Consider the following 19,307-nt stretch of genomic DNA (forward strand, 5'->3'; position numbering starts at 1 on the left):
GGTCCATTTGAGAATTCTCTTCTACTTCCACGAATCCTACGGGGAGAGAATTTCATCTCCCTTTTGCTACAATTAGGGAAACAAAAACAACGGTCATTCTTTTAGATCCTAAGAACGTACATGCTTGTTCTATGCTTTTACACAAGGCTTTTGACAAAGTGGATTATACAGGGGATCCTTGTTGTAGGCACAACAAAACCAAGACAATGCCAGTTATTTGCCCACAGAGCTTGTCTGCCAGGCATCATAGCTACAGATTTAACGAGCCCTCCCAATGTTCCCATCAGCCTAGCATTGCAGGGTATTTAGTCTCGTGTCCATGCCAACTCTGAATGGCACCACCCGTTAAAGTTGGCATATCCTGCCCCCACAGTGCCAATTTCTAATGCCAGTGCTGGGCATTGTGTATTTCCTTGGGATCAGCAGCCAGCTGGGATTCGTGTGCTTCAAGCAAAGAGCAAGTTAAATATGGACCTATGTTAAAACCCATAAGTGTCAATTTCAGGCTAGACTCTCTTCCCCTCTCATTAGCAAGGTTGGCCAAAATCCAGCGCCCGTCATATCGAAGAGGGGTTGGGACAACATACTGTAGCAAGGCTTTGGTTTTCCGTGTGGGGTCATCAGGGCGGAAGTTCTTGTATTCCTCCACTTCCTTCTCCAGGGAGAGCAGCTGACTCTGCAGCTTGCTGCGCAGTGAGGGCAGGGTCTCACGGATGTGGTTGGTCAGTTGCTGCAAGAGGATTGGAGAAGTGGTCAGTGCCACTGGTCCCCCTACCTGCGCGAGCTGCCCATCACTACAAGCGATGTTTGAGAATGGACAGGCAAGTCAGAGGCCAGAGCCAACACTGCACAACAGGAGACTTGAGGAAATGCTTGTCTATGGATCAGGTTTGAATGCTTTCACTGAACGGGTCACTCTATTAAGATCAGAAATAAGTTTAGTCCAGGTCTGCTACTGTTTATTTAAAGAGACACTAATCAGTTTCAAAGACTTTAGGACAGTCTCAGGCCTTGAACCAGCCCCATTCTGCAGCTTTACAAGTCAGATTTTTCAGTTGTAATGCATTTTGCCTTCTCTTGCTTTGTGAAAAAGACCCACACGAACAAGGGGAGCTGACTATATGGGGAAAATAACGAAACTGACCGCACACTGGTGGCCAATTGCACCACTTAAGCCAAGTAGAAGAGATTTTCCCTCCATTCTGTTGGCTACAAGCATCTTTAGCGTTGCTTAGAATTTACACTGGTAGATGCACAGGTGTTCAGACAAGTGGGATTTTCATTAGTCATTCTGCAGATGGGGAACCCAGGCTGGCCCAAGATCACACATGATGTTTTATGTGGGTTAGGCACTGATCCAATCTAACTTCCCATCCCCTGTTCTAATCACTTGACAATGCACTCCCCACTTCAACTCAGAGCTGTTAGTTAACTGACCCTCCACCTAAGCAACTAAGTAGGGCCGACGCACTGACATGAACCTCAGGCTGGCCTACCTGGTTGAGGACTTTCTGTAAGTGAGGTGTGCCCATTCGATCTGCTATGTGCCTGTAGGCTGGGTGAGAAAGGAAGAACTTCCGCTCTGCGGCCAGCGCTGCTCTGATGTCCTTCTTGCCTTCTATATCCTTCTGGCTCCGGTTAACAACGCCAATGTAGCCTGCAACGGGACAATTCCACATGCTAGCTCTTTCTAGAGCATGACACAGCTGGCGCACCAGCCTTGAACTCCTGTGCTCCCTGCAAGGGACCCTGAGATTGATACAGTTACAAAGGTGAACTTTATACTGCTTGCACAAAGGAGAATATCTCCAAGAAGGTAATTAGGTTTTTCTGAAGAGCACACCCCCTGCTGGCAGATACCATGCACAGCTGCTGCAACAGAGAAGAGCTCTGGGACTTCCCTGTCTTCTATAAATAGTGAAAGAGAGGAAGGTGTTGTGATCTCAGCAGAACGCTTATTGCATAAGGATGGTGGCATTCTACCTCTTCTTAAAGGAAGCAGTTTGTTCTCCAGGATGTCTCTGGCATCGGTGCCCTCATCCATCAGGTCTAGTTTGGTGATCACACCAATTGTCCGTAGCCCTGAGAGAAAGGGGCGGGGGGGTAAGAAAGATCATTGGAGAAGCAGCTAATCAACATCACATCCCCCACCTTGTCAGATACATTGAGAGCAGCTGACCAGGTCTGTAGTTAGACGTGCAGAGACAGCAGCTCTCACTTTCCGTAAGCAGGAGCCATAACCCTCAAATCAGCCTGCAGCACTTAAGTTGCAGTTTCAACATTCACAGCTGGCTTGTGTGGCGAGATGAGCTAGTTATTAACTCCATGACTGGACAGTTTAGTGCAGCAGCCTGAGTGACAAGAGTCACATAACTCATTAGGCAAGACCTCAGCGTGTCAAGTCACACCCTTCAGTGAAAGCTGTCAGCCAAGCAAGCCAACAGGTCACCTTGTGAGTCTGCCTGGAGGACTATGGGAGATAAAGAACACACCTAGTGGAAGACAGAGGACAGGAGGGTGGTAAGAAGAGTGTCACAGGTGGGGAACTTGTCAGCAGGAGACCCGGCTGGACCAGCAACCACTGCCCCTGATGGGGACAGGAGAAGAGAGCCAGGATTTCCTTCCAAAGATTAGAGGACATCAAAATACCCTGTTCTAATAGCACATTCCACTTGGCAGAGCCAGCCGGGATTCCTCACAGTAGCGAAAGCTGCTCAGCAGAACACATGGGAATCCCAATATTCCCCTCCCTTTGTTAAAGGATTATACAGCAGGTGGGTGCGTTTGTTTTACCTTGAGGATCTACTTCTTTAGCCATTTTAAGAGCATCGGAGTTTGCCAAATCCATGTTGGCTGGAGTCACTGCAAGAATCAGGCTGCTTTCTCGGCTGATAAACTGCAAGATCATGTCCTTGATCTGGTACTCAATATCTTGGGGCTGGTCTCCCACCGGCACCTTGGTGATACCCGGAAGGTCGATCAAAGTCAGATTCAGTACTGAGGAGAGAGGAAAGCAGAGAGCTCATGCTGTGTGAAGGGAAGCAGAACATTTTATCCCTGCAGTGTATGGGGTAAGGAAGGGGCGTGCAGGGGGTGCACAGATGACCAGCTAAGATATTCTGTTTGTCCTCTGTAGGTCATTGCAAAGCTTGCTGCGTGGAAACAGATCCTGGTCTTTGGGGACCTTCAAACCTGCCTCTGCGATGCTGTTTCTTTACTGATTGGAAGAATGGAAGTCTCACTCACCATGTGGTGAATATACCCTCAGGTTGATGGGAACAGGAGAGATTCCTTTATTGGTTCCTGTGACCCGGTCTGTCTCTGCTTCGATCTCCTGCCGAACCTCGTCAAAATCCGTGAACTTTTTGGATTTGCAGTGCAAAAACTCAGCATATTCTGGAAGAGAGATACCCCCCAGGTTTGTAATGAAACACTCTGGTTTGCAACTAGCCTTCCTTTACCAGCAAGAGGGCTGAGTTCAGTCCCAATGTAAACAGACCCAGGCCCCTGCAAAATTGCTGCTTACACCAAGCCTGAATGTGGCCCTTGCTCTTTGAAACTCAGCAATGCAGCATCAGCTTTACAGGAGCCCCCTGAGCTACACGCCAGGGGAGAGATGCTGGTGCAGAAAACAGTCATGAAGTCACACTACACTTTGTGAGCATTATGGGGATTCAGAGCTGGGGGCAGGAAGACAGGACAGTCTAATGCAGGAGTCGGGCCAATCAGGAGAAGGCAACAATGTTCGCTAGAGACTGATTCAAAGCCCCACCACATCCACCCAACCCCAGAGGTGACACTTCCTCTCAGAAGCACCACACTTGCAAGTGTACAAAAGTGATGAGAGCTGCCTCTCTCGGTACTGTGGAACAGAACAATGGCCATACTGGGTCAGACCAAATGTCTGTCTAGCCCAGTATCCTGTCTTCCGACAGTGGCCAGTGCCAGGTGCTTCAGAGGGAATGAACAGAACAGGGAATCATCAAGTGATCCATCCCTGTCGCTCATTCCCAGCTTCTGGTAAGTAGAGGCTAGGGCCACCATCCCTGGCTAATAGCCATTGATGGACCTATCCTCCATGAATTTATCTAGTTCTTTTTTGAACCCTGTTATAGTCCTGGCCTTCACAACATCCTCTGGCAAAGAGTTCCACAGACTGACTGTGCACTGTGTGAAGAAATACTTCCTTTTGTTTGTTTTAAACCTGCTGCTTATTAATTTCATTTGGTGACCCCTAGTTCTTACGTTATTTACTCCTTCTCATAACACTTCCTTATTTACTTTCTCCACACCAGTCATGATTTTACAGAGGTTTTTCATAACACCAGGAAGTGACAGAATTCTCTCTCTAGCACATCATCATTTCCAGTGCTCTTCCAACAGCTACCAGAGGGGGGAGCACATCCCCCTAGACCTTAGCTCACTGCTAGAGCCAACCCACATCTGCCTTCCTGTCTGCGACAAGCGCCTTGCCTTCAAATTCAGCTAAGCCTTTGGTGCAGGGACCCTGTAGGTTTGTGCAGCACAGAGCACAATTGAAATGCTCGTTCCCGATTAGGATCTCCGGGTGCCTTGGGGAAGAAGAAATGGAGGTTGAGCGGTCTCTCCTTTTAGAGGTCCAGGAGCCCACACAGCAGAGGGTAGGGCACAGAGAAGTAGCTTTCCAAGGAGGACATGGGCCTGAGTTGTTTTGTTCCTCCATCCAGCCAGCAAGCTCTTAGATCAAGGCCCTTTTGTGCTGCACAGAGTGAAACAGTCCTTGCCCCAAAGAGCTGACAATCTAAATCGACGAGGGGTAGGAGGAGAAACTGAGGCACAGAGAAGGGAAGCCATTTTCTCAAGGTCACGCAGCACGTCCATGGCAGAGCCGGGAATAGAATCCAGGCGTCCTAGTGCTGCACACTGAGTACACTTGAAGAGGGGGTGAACTGCCATTTTGCTTTCAAAGGGAACTTTCATAGACTGTTCCCCTGCAGAGCTTAGACACCAATAAACCACCTCTCTTCCCAAACCAAGGCTGAGAGTCCACCTGCCTTTAAGATTACAGGTACAGGGCACAGCTCAGGACCTGCTTACCCTTTTCGCTCATTAAGAAGCTATGTTGCTGCCAGCCGTAAGTCATGGTAACTGAAGGACAATACAGATTTCTTTCATTATATTAACACAACACCACCTCTTACAGTGGAGACCGGATTAGCCATGCAAACTCCTGCTAGCCCTCCATGGACTCCATTCTGCTGTACATTAGAGTTGCACTGCTCTAGTCAAGGCCATTATAGAAACAAAGCCACCTTGAACTGAAACCTGAACCTAGTGTCCATAAGCTACGTTGCTCTTGTGCCCCTCATATCAGAGGACCCGAGGCTTGTCTCCGCTTGCCAGTTAATTTGGATTAAAGGTAAGCGGTATGAATGTGAAGTGCAAGAGCTGTTCCTGGATAGTTCCATGTGTAGACACGCCCACTGTGCTTTGTAGGTGGCCCTCTCTAGCCCACTAAAGGGGTAGAACAAGGAAGCCCTATTCTGTGGCAAGTGGAGCAGAGCCAGAGGTTCAAGCTGGCCAAATAGTCACACTGTGAAAGCCAGCAAGCAACCCAAGGAGAGGCCCTCCCCTCCCCAGAGGTCACCCAGTTGTGTGTGTTTATTTGGGGCTGCTGCTAATCCAGGATTAAACCGGTCTCGCAGTCTCCTCTGGCTAAGGCGGAAGGAGTGAGGCAACGGAAGGCAGCCGGCTCTACAGGTTAAGGTTACACCAGCCAAAATTTTTCTTGCAGCCTCTGTGCTATTAGCAGTGGCTCTGATGTGGACATGAAGGGATGCTTTCCTTTCCAGAGGGGAAAGGGCCCAGGGGTGAGATGCTGGCACAAACTGGGCATTGGTTCCGGCACTAGTGCTAGCTGATGAACCTAGACATCAATGCCCGTGTTTGTTCGCAGAAGGACTGTTTGCCTTTCATTCTCTGCCCATCATTTTAAACACTTTATTGCTGGGTTTTTGAGCCCTGAAGAAAGGCCTGAGTCTAACCTGCCAAGACACTCACTGGCTGCATCTGAATGGCTCCTGTGGACGGGGAGGAAACAAATTGCAACATTCTAGGAGCAGGTTCTTATCAGCTCATCGCTGAGGCGTATGAATGCCAGGTGAGAGTCACAGCATGACCACGAGAGAGCCCTTCGGGCCACCAAGCCGTGAAGGAGCAGAGACAGCGGCATGTTTAGTCCACATGACTTGCTCCCATTCAGGGATCTATCAGTATGGCAGGTGTCACTGCCTATCAGCCCTGTTTGGATCTGTGCTGACAAAAGTTCTACATTAATTTCACTTCCAGTGAGGAGCAGCAGGTTAGCGCTGTCCATTCTTTAAACACTAATCCTAGATATCGCTGGGAGGGAGGTGGGTGTCCTCCCAGAGGGGAAACTGAGGCATGGAAGTGTGTCTGTCTGTGTCTGTCTCTCACACACACACACACACCCCCCACTAGCTCTGCCACTGGTGTGTGGGTGTGCGTATGGCGGGGAGAGAGGATGGGGGAAAAAACGGACACGGACTCAGATTTTCTTACAATCCAAATATAGGGTGGCAGGGACCATTGTGATCTAGTCTGACCTCCCGTATAACACAGACCAGAGAACTTTTAAGATAAACGTTTAGACCCCCCCACGACTCACACTTAGATACCAAATGCCACTGAGACGAAATACACAGCATCGAGACAAGACCATCCCGCTCTGCGGCCCCCTCCCCCGGCACAATCTAGGTTAGCAGTGCAAGGAAGGAGGGGCTCTGTTCTCCCCTACCCCTAGGCACTAATGAATTTCAATAGTTGGACCAAGGAAAAGAAAGTCAGACAGACTGAGCCTCGCCTGGGATCCTGTGGGTCGCGCTGAGGCGGCTTCCCACCACTGCTATGAAGAGCCCATTCAGTGAATGAGGCCAAGGGGTTTGCAGGCTGGAACCTCTGGGAGAGCAGTCATGCTATCTGGAAAGCCTGATGTCGGGGACTCTCTCATGATACTGATGCCCCTAACTGGCATACTTGGTAATAGTATTATGGTATCACCTGGGAGCCCCCCTCATGGCCCAGGATCCCATTGGGCTAGTGTGATGAAGTGGGACTGTTCTTAATGTTTCCTCTGAATATTGTGGGGGTGCCTCAGTTTCCCCATGGCAGTTCTTAAGTATCTAGGTGGTAGGATAAGGGTGTATGGTCGTTGCAGAGCCCTAGAGGGCAGGTGTGTGCAGGGGTCTGGACACAGAGAATGGCAGACGCCCTGTTTCCTGGCAACTGATGGCCTGGCCCTTCCCCCCTGCAAGGTGAGAGCTAAAGGGTTGGAGAACAAAGGAACCAGGTGACCTCCTGGCCCGGGAAAGGGACAAAGCCCAGAGGACGACGGGCTGGAGAGAGTTTCAGTTTGGGACTGGCTGGGGACGTGGAGTGAAGTGCAGACGTGGTTGTCCAGTTCACTGCCCCCCAAAATGGACCCGACTGAGGGGTCCTGTTCTCTGCACCTACAAGCTCTGTGTTAGACCATGTTCCTGTCGTCTAATAAACCTCTGTTTTACTGGCTGGCTGAGAGTCACGTCTGACTGCGAAGTTGGGGGGCAGGACGCTCTGGCTTCACCAGGACCCCGCCTGGGTGGACTCGCTGTGGGAAGCGCACGGAGGGGCAGAGGATGCTGAATGCTCCGAGGTCAGACCCAGGAAGTTGTGTGAGCTGTGTGTCCTGAAGACAGTCTGCTCACAGAAAGAAGACTCCCGCAGAGTCCTGACTGGCTTCATAGGGAGCAGTTCCAGAGCATCGCCCGGGGACCCCGTGACAGCTAGGCACTGCACAAACACAGGCCCTGCCACAAAAGAGTGGAGGTTCTATCAAATGCTAGCTCATGTGACTCTTTGCATGCACTGCTACCCTCGGTGACAGAGGTACAAAGTTTGAAAGCAGCTCCGACCTCACTGGCATTTTCCAGAAGCAGGTCATTTTCTATATGAGGGCAATAAAGTTAGGGAAAGGGTTTATCACTAGCTCTTGTCACCTGCCTTCAGGGCCATGAGAGCAGGCAGGCAGGCTCTGGTCCCCCAAAATAGCTGGCTGGTTGTAGGGCACATTTCAAAGCCCACGTGAAGTACTGAGTCCTCAGGAACTCCTTGTCTAACCTTAATTTGCTCCGTGGCTTGCACCCATCCAGTCCCAGAGCAGTTTCCATCCAGTCAGAGGAAGACAAGAGGGAACAACAGAGTTGATGATTTGGGATTTAACATCCCGTAAGTATTGACAAGAGCAGCATGACTCCTGGAAAGTGCCAATGCCTCCACACTCGGCAAGTTCTGCACTTCAGGCAGAACTCTCTAGTCATCACTTGCACGGAGCATTACATTGCAACCTAGCAGAAAACGCAGCAAGGTTTGACTGCAGCTGAAAATCACTTCCCCTTCTTTATCTATCAGCCAAAACCTGCCGCTCAGGTTTCACTTTCTCCTGCAGCCAACCACCAAACTGTTAGACCAGGGGTAGGCAACCTATGGCATGCATGCCAAAGGCGGCCTGTGAGCGGATTTTCAGTGGCACTCACACTGCCCAGGTCTGGCCACCAGTCCGGGGGGCTCTGCATTTTAATTTTAAATGAAGCTTCTTAAACATTTACTTTACATATAACAATAGGGCAAAAAGAAAAGGAGGACTTGTGGCACCTTAGAGACTAACCAATTTATTTGAGCATGAGCTTTCGTGAGCTACAGCTACATCGTGATGCATCCGATGAAGTGAGCTGTAGCTCACGAAAGCTCATGCTCAAATAAATTGGTTAGTCTCTAAGGTGCCACAAGTCCTCCTTTTCTTTTTGCAAATACAGACTAACACGGCTGTTACTCTGAAACCTGTCAACAATAGTGTAGTTATATATTATAGACTTATAGAAAGACTTTCTAAAAACGTTAAGATGTATGACTGGCACGCGAAACCTTAAATTAGAGTGAACGAACGAAGACTCGGCACACCACTTCTGAAAGGTTGCCGACCCCTGTGTTAGACAAAGAACCCTGGACTTGGATCTAGGGAGATGAAGAGCTTGGAGGCTCACCTTCACTAGTGAGCAATTTTATTGTGGAGACACCATTTAAATATTAACCCAGCCACATTCCTCCAACCTTGGGGATGCCTTCGAACCAGTGGTTGGCTTGAAATGGCTGAACTGAACTATGCCGGATGCACCAAAAGCAGCTGCTGCCTGTATGCATGCAAGGCAGCGACCAAATCAACCAGAGACCCTTGGCCATATTTAAAACACCTGTGCAAGTCTCCTCAGTGCTAGCAACGGTGCCTGTGCTAAGTTCTAGACAGTGGTTCTCAACCAGAGGTCCGGGGCCCCCGGGGGCCACAAGCAGGTTTTGGGGGGTCCTTCAAGCATGACTGGCGTTCGACTCGCTAGGGCCCAGGGCAGAAAGCCAAAGCCAAAGCCCCGCCACCCAAGGCTGCAGCCCAGGGCCCCGAGTCCTGCCACACAGGACTGAAGCCGAAACCTGAGCAACTTAGCTTTGTGGGGCCCCAGGCAACTGTCCTGCTTGCTATCCCACCATGCTGGTCCTGGCTTTTGTATGCGGAAAAGCCGTTATGGCACAGCTGGGCTGTGGAGTTTTTAATAGCATGTTGGGGGGGCCTCAGAAAGAAAACCCCTGCCCTAGATGAGAGTTTAGGGCCCCAATCCAAAGCTCACCGAAGTCAATGGAAAGAGTCTTCCACTGATTTTAATGGGCATTCAGCCCGACAGCACAGTCACTCCATTGGTAGTGCAAAAAGCACTGCGTCATAGCAACACCAACTACTCCTACTTGCCTACGCTCCTCTGGAAACAAGGCCAGGACTCGGCTGGAAACAAATCCTCCACACTCCAGAGGTCCCTGAAGTTGGTCCTGTGCAACAGACTCCTCCCCAAGCCAGCTGAGACTGACTCACTTGCTGTCTGGCCCCTGCCCGTTGCTGTTGCTCTTGCTCCTCCTCCAGCCTTTGTCTCACTTCCCAGGCCAAGAGTCACCTGGTCGCATCCCCCTCCTGGGTCTCAGGTTACGAGGGGTGGCCACAGCATTCATGCAGGCAGCTGGAGCAGCCCCCACAAAAGTCACACATGCTTATTCCCACCACGTAGACATTGGTGCAATACACAGAGAAACTGAGGCAAACACAACGAGGAGTCCTTGTGGCACCTCAGAGACTAACAAAGTTATCTGGGCATAAGCTTTCGTGGGCTAAAACCCACTTCATCAGATGCATCCACTCCATCCATGGCTGTAGACTGTTGTTTTTGCTGATACAGACTAACACAGCTACCACTCTGAAACGTGAGGCACACACAGCATTCATTGAAAACAGTAAGACTCGCATACAATAAGGGAAAATCCCCACTTCTTCACACAAACCAATGAGCACAGTTTGAATGAAATTTTGTTAACTCTTCATGTATTTTGCACACCAGATATCAGGATTGTTGCTCTATGAATGCCACAAAGATGCAGTCACATTCGGGGCATTGGTTTCAGTCAATGCTCCAAAGAGAGAAGTCTGCAAAGCTGCAGTAGCTTTCCATAACATTTAACAACGTGCTTGCTTACTGGGCTGGTGATAACCACCTCATCTACAGATCAATACGAATAGACCCTTAGTAGCTACTGCTCCCTACCTGTTGTCAGGGGTGGCAATGCAAGAGTTAACTGCTGGTGGTCTATTCCCCCACTTCCCTCAGAGATCTGAAGGAAAGTACTCTCTCCAAAAGAATTAGCCCATCTTGTATTCAATACAGAATTCCCACCTGAAAACACAGCCCTATGGTCCTTTGCCATCCACTATCATGCATGGCTGTAGACTGTTGTGACTGCACTTCTCCAAACCCAAGAGGTAGAGAGGCCCACCCACCCCTCCTGGAAAAAGGACAAAGCAAGGGAATCATCATGCATATTTCATTCAAAGTAACGTAACAAGAGAAATCTTCCCTGAGATCAGGTTTGCTGGCATTTTAAGCATGTGCTCAGGTTAGAGTTGGGGCTTGTTTTTAGCCTTTTCACATTTATCATGATCAGTATCTGGGCAGAGAGCCATGATCCAATATCAAGGTCTGTTTTACTGCTTCCGACACTCACACAGTAACAAGTAACTGTTAGAGTGGCAGGAGAAAAGACATAGGCCAGTTTTATAAGCAAGTTTGTTTCATGAAGAGTTAAAGAAGTTGTGCAAAAATCACATCCCCTCACACCAGGAGAATGGGGTTTGGGATCACTAAATGCTCAGGATCATGTAAGAAAATCTATGAAGTGTCTCAGTGCCTCAGGTTTTTTTTGTTTGTTTTTTTTTAAAAAGCACTGCCATCACAATCTGGTGGAGTAAATTAAACCCCCTCTAAAGTGCAACTCTGGTAAAGCAGCAACTCCCTGACCTTATCACTGGGAGAATAGGAACGGCTGTGTTAACTGACCATGTCACAGTATCAGCAGGGAGCTCAGTCTGACAGCTCCATTTGGTCTTTTACATGGGAAGAGATCAATTTGCCCAACTCTCTCTCTCTGCTCTGAAGTATAGCAGCATGAATATCAGTGATTGCTGCATGACCCAGGAGGGACTGAGGACAGGGACAGAGAGGAAAATGAAAACTAACAAGGAAAAGGAAACTTTCTGGTAATGTTAATGCCTGAAGTGCTAATGCCTGTGACATGGTCAGTGCTAGGACCCCTGCCCAGACCAGAAGTGGGTTTGTTCTCAAACCTTTAGGGCTACAGCTGGTTTTCAGACTTCACGTATTTCTGAGATTTTAGGCTAGAAGAGACCATTATGACAATCTACTGCACTATAAGAGGCCAGAGTTTTGCATTTGTGAAGGACTGGATTTGTTTAAAACAAATCAGAATAAGTTCATATGGACTAATCGATACTGCTTAACTTGCAGTGTAAACTGACAGAATAATGCAGAAGTTATTTGCCATAGAGTTTCCACCCAGTGATCTATGCCTGTGGTAAACGTTCTTGATTAGCAGCATGCTGAAATGACAGTACTAACGCCAAATTACAAAAAACAAGCCTCCTAGCTCATTTGCCACTTACAAGGCAGCTTTCGTCTCCTGAGTGCACGTTTTCTTTCCAGCAGTTTAAAAAAAAAAAAAATCTTGTCCCACAAGCATTAAGAGAGCCAGAGCTGTGCCCTAGTCATAAACTTGTTAAGTGGCAAGACTACAAGGGTTTCAAACACAAACACAGACATTCAAACAGATTTGCACTTTCTCTGATCTGCTGTGAATATTGAAAGAAGCATTTGCCAAGGGTACTAGACTTGTTACCCAAATGGAATAGCAAACTTCAAACATCCCCAAACTCATATCCGTAAGGGAACAGCTGGTGTTTTGATTTATGGATCAACAAGCTGTTCAGCCCCGCACTGTACCTGTTTTTGAGAAGATTAGCTGAAGAATAAGAGGACGTCGGGTGACAATTCCAGACCCACGGGGAAGAAAGTCTCTGTAAGGAAATAAAAGAGATGGAGTTACTCACAAGGCTAAACAAGTAAGGCATTCAGGTACTACAGTGAGCAGTAGCATACTAGCACCTTATTATTTGTATAATGGTAACACCTAGAGACTCCTTTGTGAAAAACCCTGTACATGCTCCTGGCCCTGCTGAGCTTGCAAGTGACTTATCTGTAAAATGGAGGAGACTGTCTTTTGTTGTACCTCAATTTCCCAAAGACACTGGGGATCTGTGGCAGAATCCAACGCTCCAGCCACAAGACCATCCTTCCATTCAGTTTTTAACTTAAGTTAGTCTCTCATAGTTACAGTTCTGAGAGAGGAAAACAGGAAAGAGGCTGGACCCTCATTACAGGAATGAGTTTCTCATATTCTCCTGACTACCAGAATACAACCTCTCCTGAGGCCTCTGGAGAGGATGCTGCCAGTTTTTTGCTACAGCAGAGTTGGTGCAGATAGAAGGAGCTGTATTTACATGCACATCATGCTCTGGTACAGGGGTCGGCAACCTTTCAGAAGTGGTGTGCCGAGTCTTCATTTATTCACTCTAATTTAAGGTTTCGCATGCCAGGAATACATTTTAACGTTTTTTAGAAGGTCTCTCTCTATAAGTCTATATATTATATAACTAAACTATTGTCGTATGTAAAGTAAACAAGGTTTTCAAAACGTTTAAGCAGCTTCATTTAAAATTAAATTAAAATGCTGATCTTACGCCACCGGCTTGCTCAGCCCGCTGCCAGCCTGGGGTTCTGTTCACCTAGGCTGGCAGTGGGCTGAGCGGGGCCTGCAGCCAGTATCCTGGCTGGCAAGGGGCCGGCAGCCAGAATCCCAGACCAGCAGCGGGCTGAGCGGGGCCGGCGGCTAGAACCCCAGGTCGGCAGTGGGCTGAGCCGCTCAGCCCACTGCCGGTCTAGGGTTCCGCCTGCCACCTCCTGCCAGCCAGGGTCCCAGCTGCCGGCCCCGCTCAGCCTGCTGCCGGTCTGGGATCCCGGCCCTGCCCGGGATCCCGGCCCTGCCCGGGATCCCGGCCCTGCCCGGGATCCCGGCCCTGCCCGGGATCCCGGCCCTGCCCGGGATCCCGGCCCTGCCCGGGATCCCGGCCCTGCCCACAGAGTGGGTACCTACCTTCTCCCTGGTTCTAGCCCATTTTCTTCCTCTCTCTGCACTGAGCTGCAGGTGGGAGTGCACTGAGCACAGGGCTGGGGGTGAAGGAGCAGGCTGGGAGTTGGGGTATAGTGTCTGGCCAGGAGCTAGAATGAGGGAGGGGGCTCAGGGCTGGGGCAGGAGGTTTGGGAGTGAAGTGCTTACCTGGGCAGCTCCCCTTTGGTGCGAGGGGTGCAGGTGGGAATGTGGGGGGGGGTGCAAGAGTCAGGGCAAGGGGTGTGCTGCAGTCAGGGCTGGGGTCATGGGGAGGGGTCGTGGGGGTGCTCCCAGCCCTCTGCCCCGAGGGGCTCACAGCAGGGGGCTGGAGGGGATATACCCTGATTCCACCCCCATTCCCCAAGGCTCCGTCCCCACCTCTTCTCTGCCTCCTCGCTGGAGCAGCGAGCACTGGGCTCCGCTTCTCCCCCTCCCTCACAAGGGCCATCAGCTGATCGGTGGCAGGGAGGGAGAGGAGGAGGGGCAGGAACCCAGCATGGCAGGGGAAGGGAAACAGCCGGCAGGACCAAGCTTTTTCAGCCTGCGGGGGGGGGGGGGGGATGCGGAGAAGAGTGGGCCGGGGCGGGCAGGATTTTTAATGGCAGGCTGCTGCCTGCCAGAGTCCTGGCCTGGGTTCGGCAGCAGGCTGAGCGGGGCCGGTGGCTGGGACCCGGCAGGCAGCAATGTGCCACTAAACATCGGCTCGCGTGCCGTCTGTGCCATAGGTTGCCCACCCCGCTCTAGTATCTGGAGAGACAAGAAGCACACACTGTGAAACAGAGGGAGGGACAGCTCCCGTGTCCTCAGGTTCCCCTTGGCCTTACAGCTTGTAAGTGGCTGATATCAAGGTTCACAGCAGAAGGGTCTGGTTTTCCAGTCATCAACATTTTAATAATGATCACAGATTGCAGGGTTGTTAAAAAGTTTGTGCTCATCATGGCGAGCTCAAAGACAGACAGTTTAACAGGGGAAAGACACTCAGTCATTTTCTTTATTCTTGGAAGCCACCCAGGCGTAAGTGTTTCGAGTTATTTCCCAGAAGGGCTGGATTTCTGATCAACTGCAGAAGAAGACAAAGAGCTGGCAACACTCCTTGGACACAGACAGAAGTCTTGGAGCGAGTCACCCCTGCCCCTTTCTATTGGGGAGAAATTCAAGTGGGCAGAGCCATTGTGAGAGGCCTACATGTTGGACTCTTCTGCCTGGAAATCATGCTCCTCCACATCCTAGGCATGCTGGTTTTGTTAGAGACAATTACTGAAGACTGAATGGCTACAGTTCTTCTCTATGACAGCACTGAGAACAAGAGTTAGAAAGAGCTGCTAGGGCAGGAGTGAGGGGCACGTAATGCAGGTTTTCTGAGCAGTTCTTTTGTCTAGCATTCATGGCTTCACTTGCTTTGAAATGGGAGAGAGAAACGCTCCCTAGGAAAGACTGCACTGAGAGCTTTGTCTGGTTGAAACAAATGGGAGAGTCATCTGGACTTCTCCAAATCCCCCTGCAGTGGGAAGCTTTTGGCCTTCCTACTCCTATAGCTTCCACTATCGCTGTGATGCTCTGCAGCTGTGCCATTTGCTCCCTCAGATAAGGGGTAAGATAAGCACATCACCGGTGTGAAGAAGCCTGCTAGGCATCTCCACTATTTTGCCATTTATTTAGCTATTACACATGTGAGTGACATTTGTGTACAGGTGTGTTAATTCTGCATACTAAATGTGCAAACTGGAAAGCCTGGCATACTGGGTGCCCTCATTAGACCCCAGGGTTAACAGGCTATGGCAGTTTTCCACTCAGATCTGTTGCAGGCTGCCTGCAGACTCAAGAAGATGTCAGTGAGACCCCACTTCACATTTGCAAGGTTAGCTTCCAACAAGTGGAAGCCTGAGTTGTGCAGAATCTGACCATCATGGGCGGCAATATGGGCCAGCTCCAAAGACCAGGCTGGGAGCGGACACCATTATGCCCAGCTGGTGGCCTGTGCGGCAGTGCCTCACAGCTCTGTAGCAAAACGTGGTCTTGAAGCATGCCACACAGAGCACGCTGCATGAAGAGAGCGGTGCTACACCCGGCTCAAGCACAGATTAGCTGAACTGGGGTAGAGCCGAGAAAATGAGCTGTCCGAGCAAGTCCAATGAACCTTTCACACCAAGCATGTGGAACAAACATCTTCCCACGAGACTGGAAATAGATTCTGTGGACATAACGTCTGCTCCTGCAATAGCAGTGGGCGGAAACCAGCAGGAAGACCAAGTGTTTAGTCTGTCATGGAGGTCTGCTCTCCTTGGTTTATTTTCCCTTGTGCTTTGCTTTTCTCTAGTGCCACCTTCCAGCCACAACCCTCAAAATAACCCAAGATATGGAAGTCTCACACCAGTCCTTACATGCCATTTGGAACATGATCACTGTTCTCTGGCTCCCGATGTGGGCCAAGCAGCCACACACTCCTCCACAAATCAGCAACTGGCTTCCTGCCACTAACTTCTACTCCAGCCCCATCTACTCCCATCTTATGGGAGGAATCAGACGATTAGTGTTGGAAGAGACCTCAGGTCACCTAGTCCAACCCCCTGCTCAAAGCAGGGTCAACCCCAACTAAATCATCCCAGCCAGGGCTTTGTCAAGCCAGGCCTTAAAAACCTCTAAGGATGGAGATTCCTCCACCTCCCTAGGTAACGCATTCCAGTGTTTCACCACCCTCCTCGTGAAATAGTTTTTCCTAATATCCAACCTAGACCTCCCCCACTGCAACTTGAGACCATTGCTCCTTGTTCTGTCATCTGCCACCACTGAGAACAGCCTAGCTCCATCCTCTTTGGAACCCCGCTTCAGGTAGTAGAAGGCTGCTATCAAATCCCCCCTCACTCTTCTCTTCTGCAGACTAAACAAACCCAGTTCCCCTGGCCTCTCCTCGTAAGTCATGTGCGCCAGCCCCCGATCATTTTTGTTGTCCGCCACTGAATTCTCTCCAATTTGTCCACATCCTTTCTGTAGTGGGGGACCCAAAAACTGGACCCAATACTCCAGATGTGGCCTGACCAGTGCTGAATAGAGGGGAATAATCACTTCCCTCGATCTGCTGGCAATGCTCCTACTAATGCAGCCCAATATGCCGTTAGGTTCTTGGCAACAAGGGCACACTGCTGACTCATATCCACCTTCTTACCCACTGTAATCCCCAGGTCGTTTTCTGCAGAACTGCTGCTTAGCCAGTCGGTCCCCAGCCTGTAGTGGTACATGGGATTCTTCCGTCATAAGTGCAGGACTCTGCACTTGTCCTTGTTAAACCTCATCAGATTTCTTTCGGCCCAATCCTCCAATTTGTCTAAATCATTCTGGACCCTATCCCTACCCTACCGTATCTACCTCTCCCCCCAGCTTTGCGTCATCTGCGAACTTGCTGAGGATGCAATCCATCCCATCATCCAGATCATTACTAAAGATATTAAACAAAACCAGCCCCTGGGGCACTCCGCTTGATACTGGCTGCTAACTAGACATCGAGCCGTTGATCGCTACCCATTGAGCCCAATGATCTAGCCAGCTTTCTGTCTACGTTTAGTCCATTCATCCAATCCATACTTTTTTTTAACTTGCTGACAAGAATACTGTGGGAGACTGTTTCAAAAACTTTGCTAAAGTCAAGATATATCATGTCCACTGCTTTCCCCATATCCACAGAGCGAATTATCTCATCATAGAAGGCAATCAGATTGGTCAGGCATGACTTGCCCTTGGTGAATCCATGCTGACTCTTCCTGATCACCTTCCTCTCCTCCAAGTGCTTCAAAAGGGTTTCATTGCGGACTTGCTCCATGATTGTTCCAGGGACTGATGTGAAGCTGACCAGTCTGTAGGTCCCCGGGTTCTCCTTCTTCCCTTTTTGAAATATGGGCACTATATTTGCCTTTTTCCAATCACCCAGGACCTCCCCTGATCACCACGACTTTTCAAAGATAGCGGCCAATGGCTCTGCAATTACATCAGCCAATTTCCTCAGCACCCCTGGATGCATTAGATCTGGACCCATGGACTTGTGCATATCCAGCTTTTCTAAAAGGTCCTTAACCCATTCTTTCACCACTGAGGGCTGCTCACCTCCCTCCCCATACTGTGTTGCTCAGGACAGCAGTGTGGGAGCTGACCTTGTCTGTGAAGACAGAGGCAAAAAAAGCATTGAGTACTTCAACTTTTTCCACATCATCTGTCACTAGGTTGCCTCCCCCATTCATTAAGGGCCCCACACTTTCCCTGACCTTCTTCTTGTTGCCAACATACCTGTAGAAACCCTTCTTGTTACCCTTCACATCCCTTGCTAGCTACAACTCCAGTTGTGTTTTGGCCTTCCTGATTAAACCCCTGCATGCTCAAGCAATTTTTATATACTCCTCCCTAGTCATCTGTTCAAGTTTCCACTTCTTGTAAACTTCATTTTTGTGTTTAAGCTCACCGAAGATTTCGGGATGGTTTGTTCCCGCACCCTCAATAAGGCTTCTTTAAAATATAGCCAGGTTACCTGAACTCCTTTCCCCCTCATATTGGCCTCCCAGGGGATCCTGCCCATCACTTCCCTAAGGGAGTCAAAATCGGCTTTTCTGAAGTCCAGGGTCCATATTTTGCTACTCCCCTTTCTTCCTTTTGTGAGGATCCTGAACTCCACCATCTCATGGTCACTGCTGGAGACCTGATCTGTTTGTTAAAACCCATCTTAAACATGGGTGATAAAATAAGACCATCTCTCTCAATAACCTGTTCCCTGTTCTGTTTGCCTCTCTCCCACTCACCAAGGACTGTTGGAATTACATTATACTGTCCAATTCAGGGGCCTGATCTCAAAACATCATGCACCTGCATGACACTTTTATACCAAGGTTATTGGGGCCCTAGAGCACCAAGATACATAAATGATAACATTCTGTTCAGAAAGAACGTGAACATGGCTGCTATCATCAGAAGACATTCCAAATACCATTTTAAAACGGTTTGGAATTGGAGTGGCATACTCTCTGTATTAGACCAGAGAGCACAGAGATGATTGACATACCATTTATCTCTAAGGATGTTCTGGTCCATTTTTCTAATTAGGAAATGTATGTTGTTTTTAAAAGGTTGTTTTCATTGTGGGTTCAGTGTCTGGGCCCCATTAACAGCGGCTGGACAAGTGGAATTAAAAGCAGTGTAGAGGGAGCCTTGAAATACAATTCTAGAAACCTTAGGTTCTGTCCATACTATGATTAAACCATGCTATGGACTAAATGGGAGAGGCTAGGAAAGCCAGAACCACCTTAAGGCCCGTGCACTATTTGCCCGGTTAATAAGTTGGGGGACAGGGAAGGCCCAAGATAAAAGTACAGGCTACCTCTACTGGAGGCCCGGGGGGGGGGAATATTTCATTTCTGTGTTCTGTAACTAGGAGACCAAAAGGTTTCTTGTAACCCATGTTTGTTTTGTTTTTCTAAAAGGTGACCCCTGAGCAGGCTGCATAATCCAGCCTCAACTCAGAGTCACCCACGTTCTCCAGGGCAACCTTCTGAGATTTCATTGGGGGGCTTTATCTTTACAAACCCCACCCCCCGTTTCACCTGCTAAATTTTTGTGACTTTTGCCTTCAGTGCCCATTCACTTCCCTCCCCTACATAACAGAAGTTCATTTTGAGCTCTATTTT

The 19,307-nt window shown here is 49.3% G+C and overlaps 1 protein-coding gene across 9 annotated transcripts in view; it reads right to left on the bottom strand.

Annotated features, from left to right (window-relative positions):
• DNM2 (dynamin 2) overlaps positions 1-19,307 on the bottom strand; it is a 61,593-nt gene that overhangs the window by 33,215 nt on the left and 9,071 nt on the right. For all 9 annotated transcript variants that reach the window (XM_074935317.1, XM_074935312.1, XM_074935310.1 and 6 more), the window contains exons 2-7: positions 12,420-12,493; positions 3,247-3,396; positions 2,794-2,997; positions 1,984-2,082; positions 1,497-1,657; positions 588-730 (exon numbers count right to left, since the gene is read on the bottom strand). In XM_074935317.1, the coding sequence (XP_074791418.1) occupies positions 588-730; positions 1,497-1,657; positions 1,984-2,082; positions 2,794-2,997; positions 3,247-3,396; positions 12,420-12,493 (831 nt within the window). The remainder of the gene's footprint in view (positions 1-587; positions 731-1,496; positions 1,658-1,983; positions 2,083-2,793; positions 2,998-3,246; positions 3,397-12,419; positions 12,494-19,307) is intronic.

This window comes from Natator depressus, chromosome 20 (assembly GCF_965152275.1).
Source record: "Natator depressus isolate rNatDep1 chromosome 20, rNatDep2.hap1, whole genome shotgun sequence".
NCBI classification, from domain to species: Eukaryota; Metazoa; Chordata; order Testudines; family Cheloniidae; genus Natator; species Natator depressus.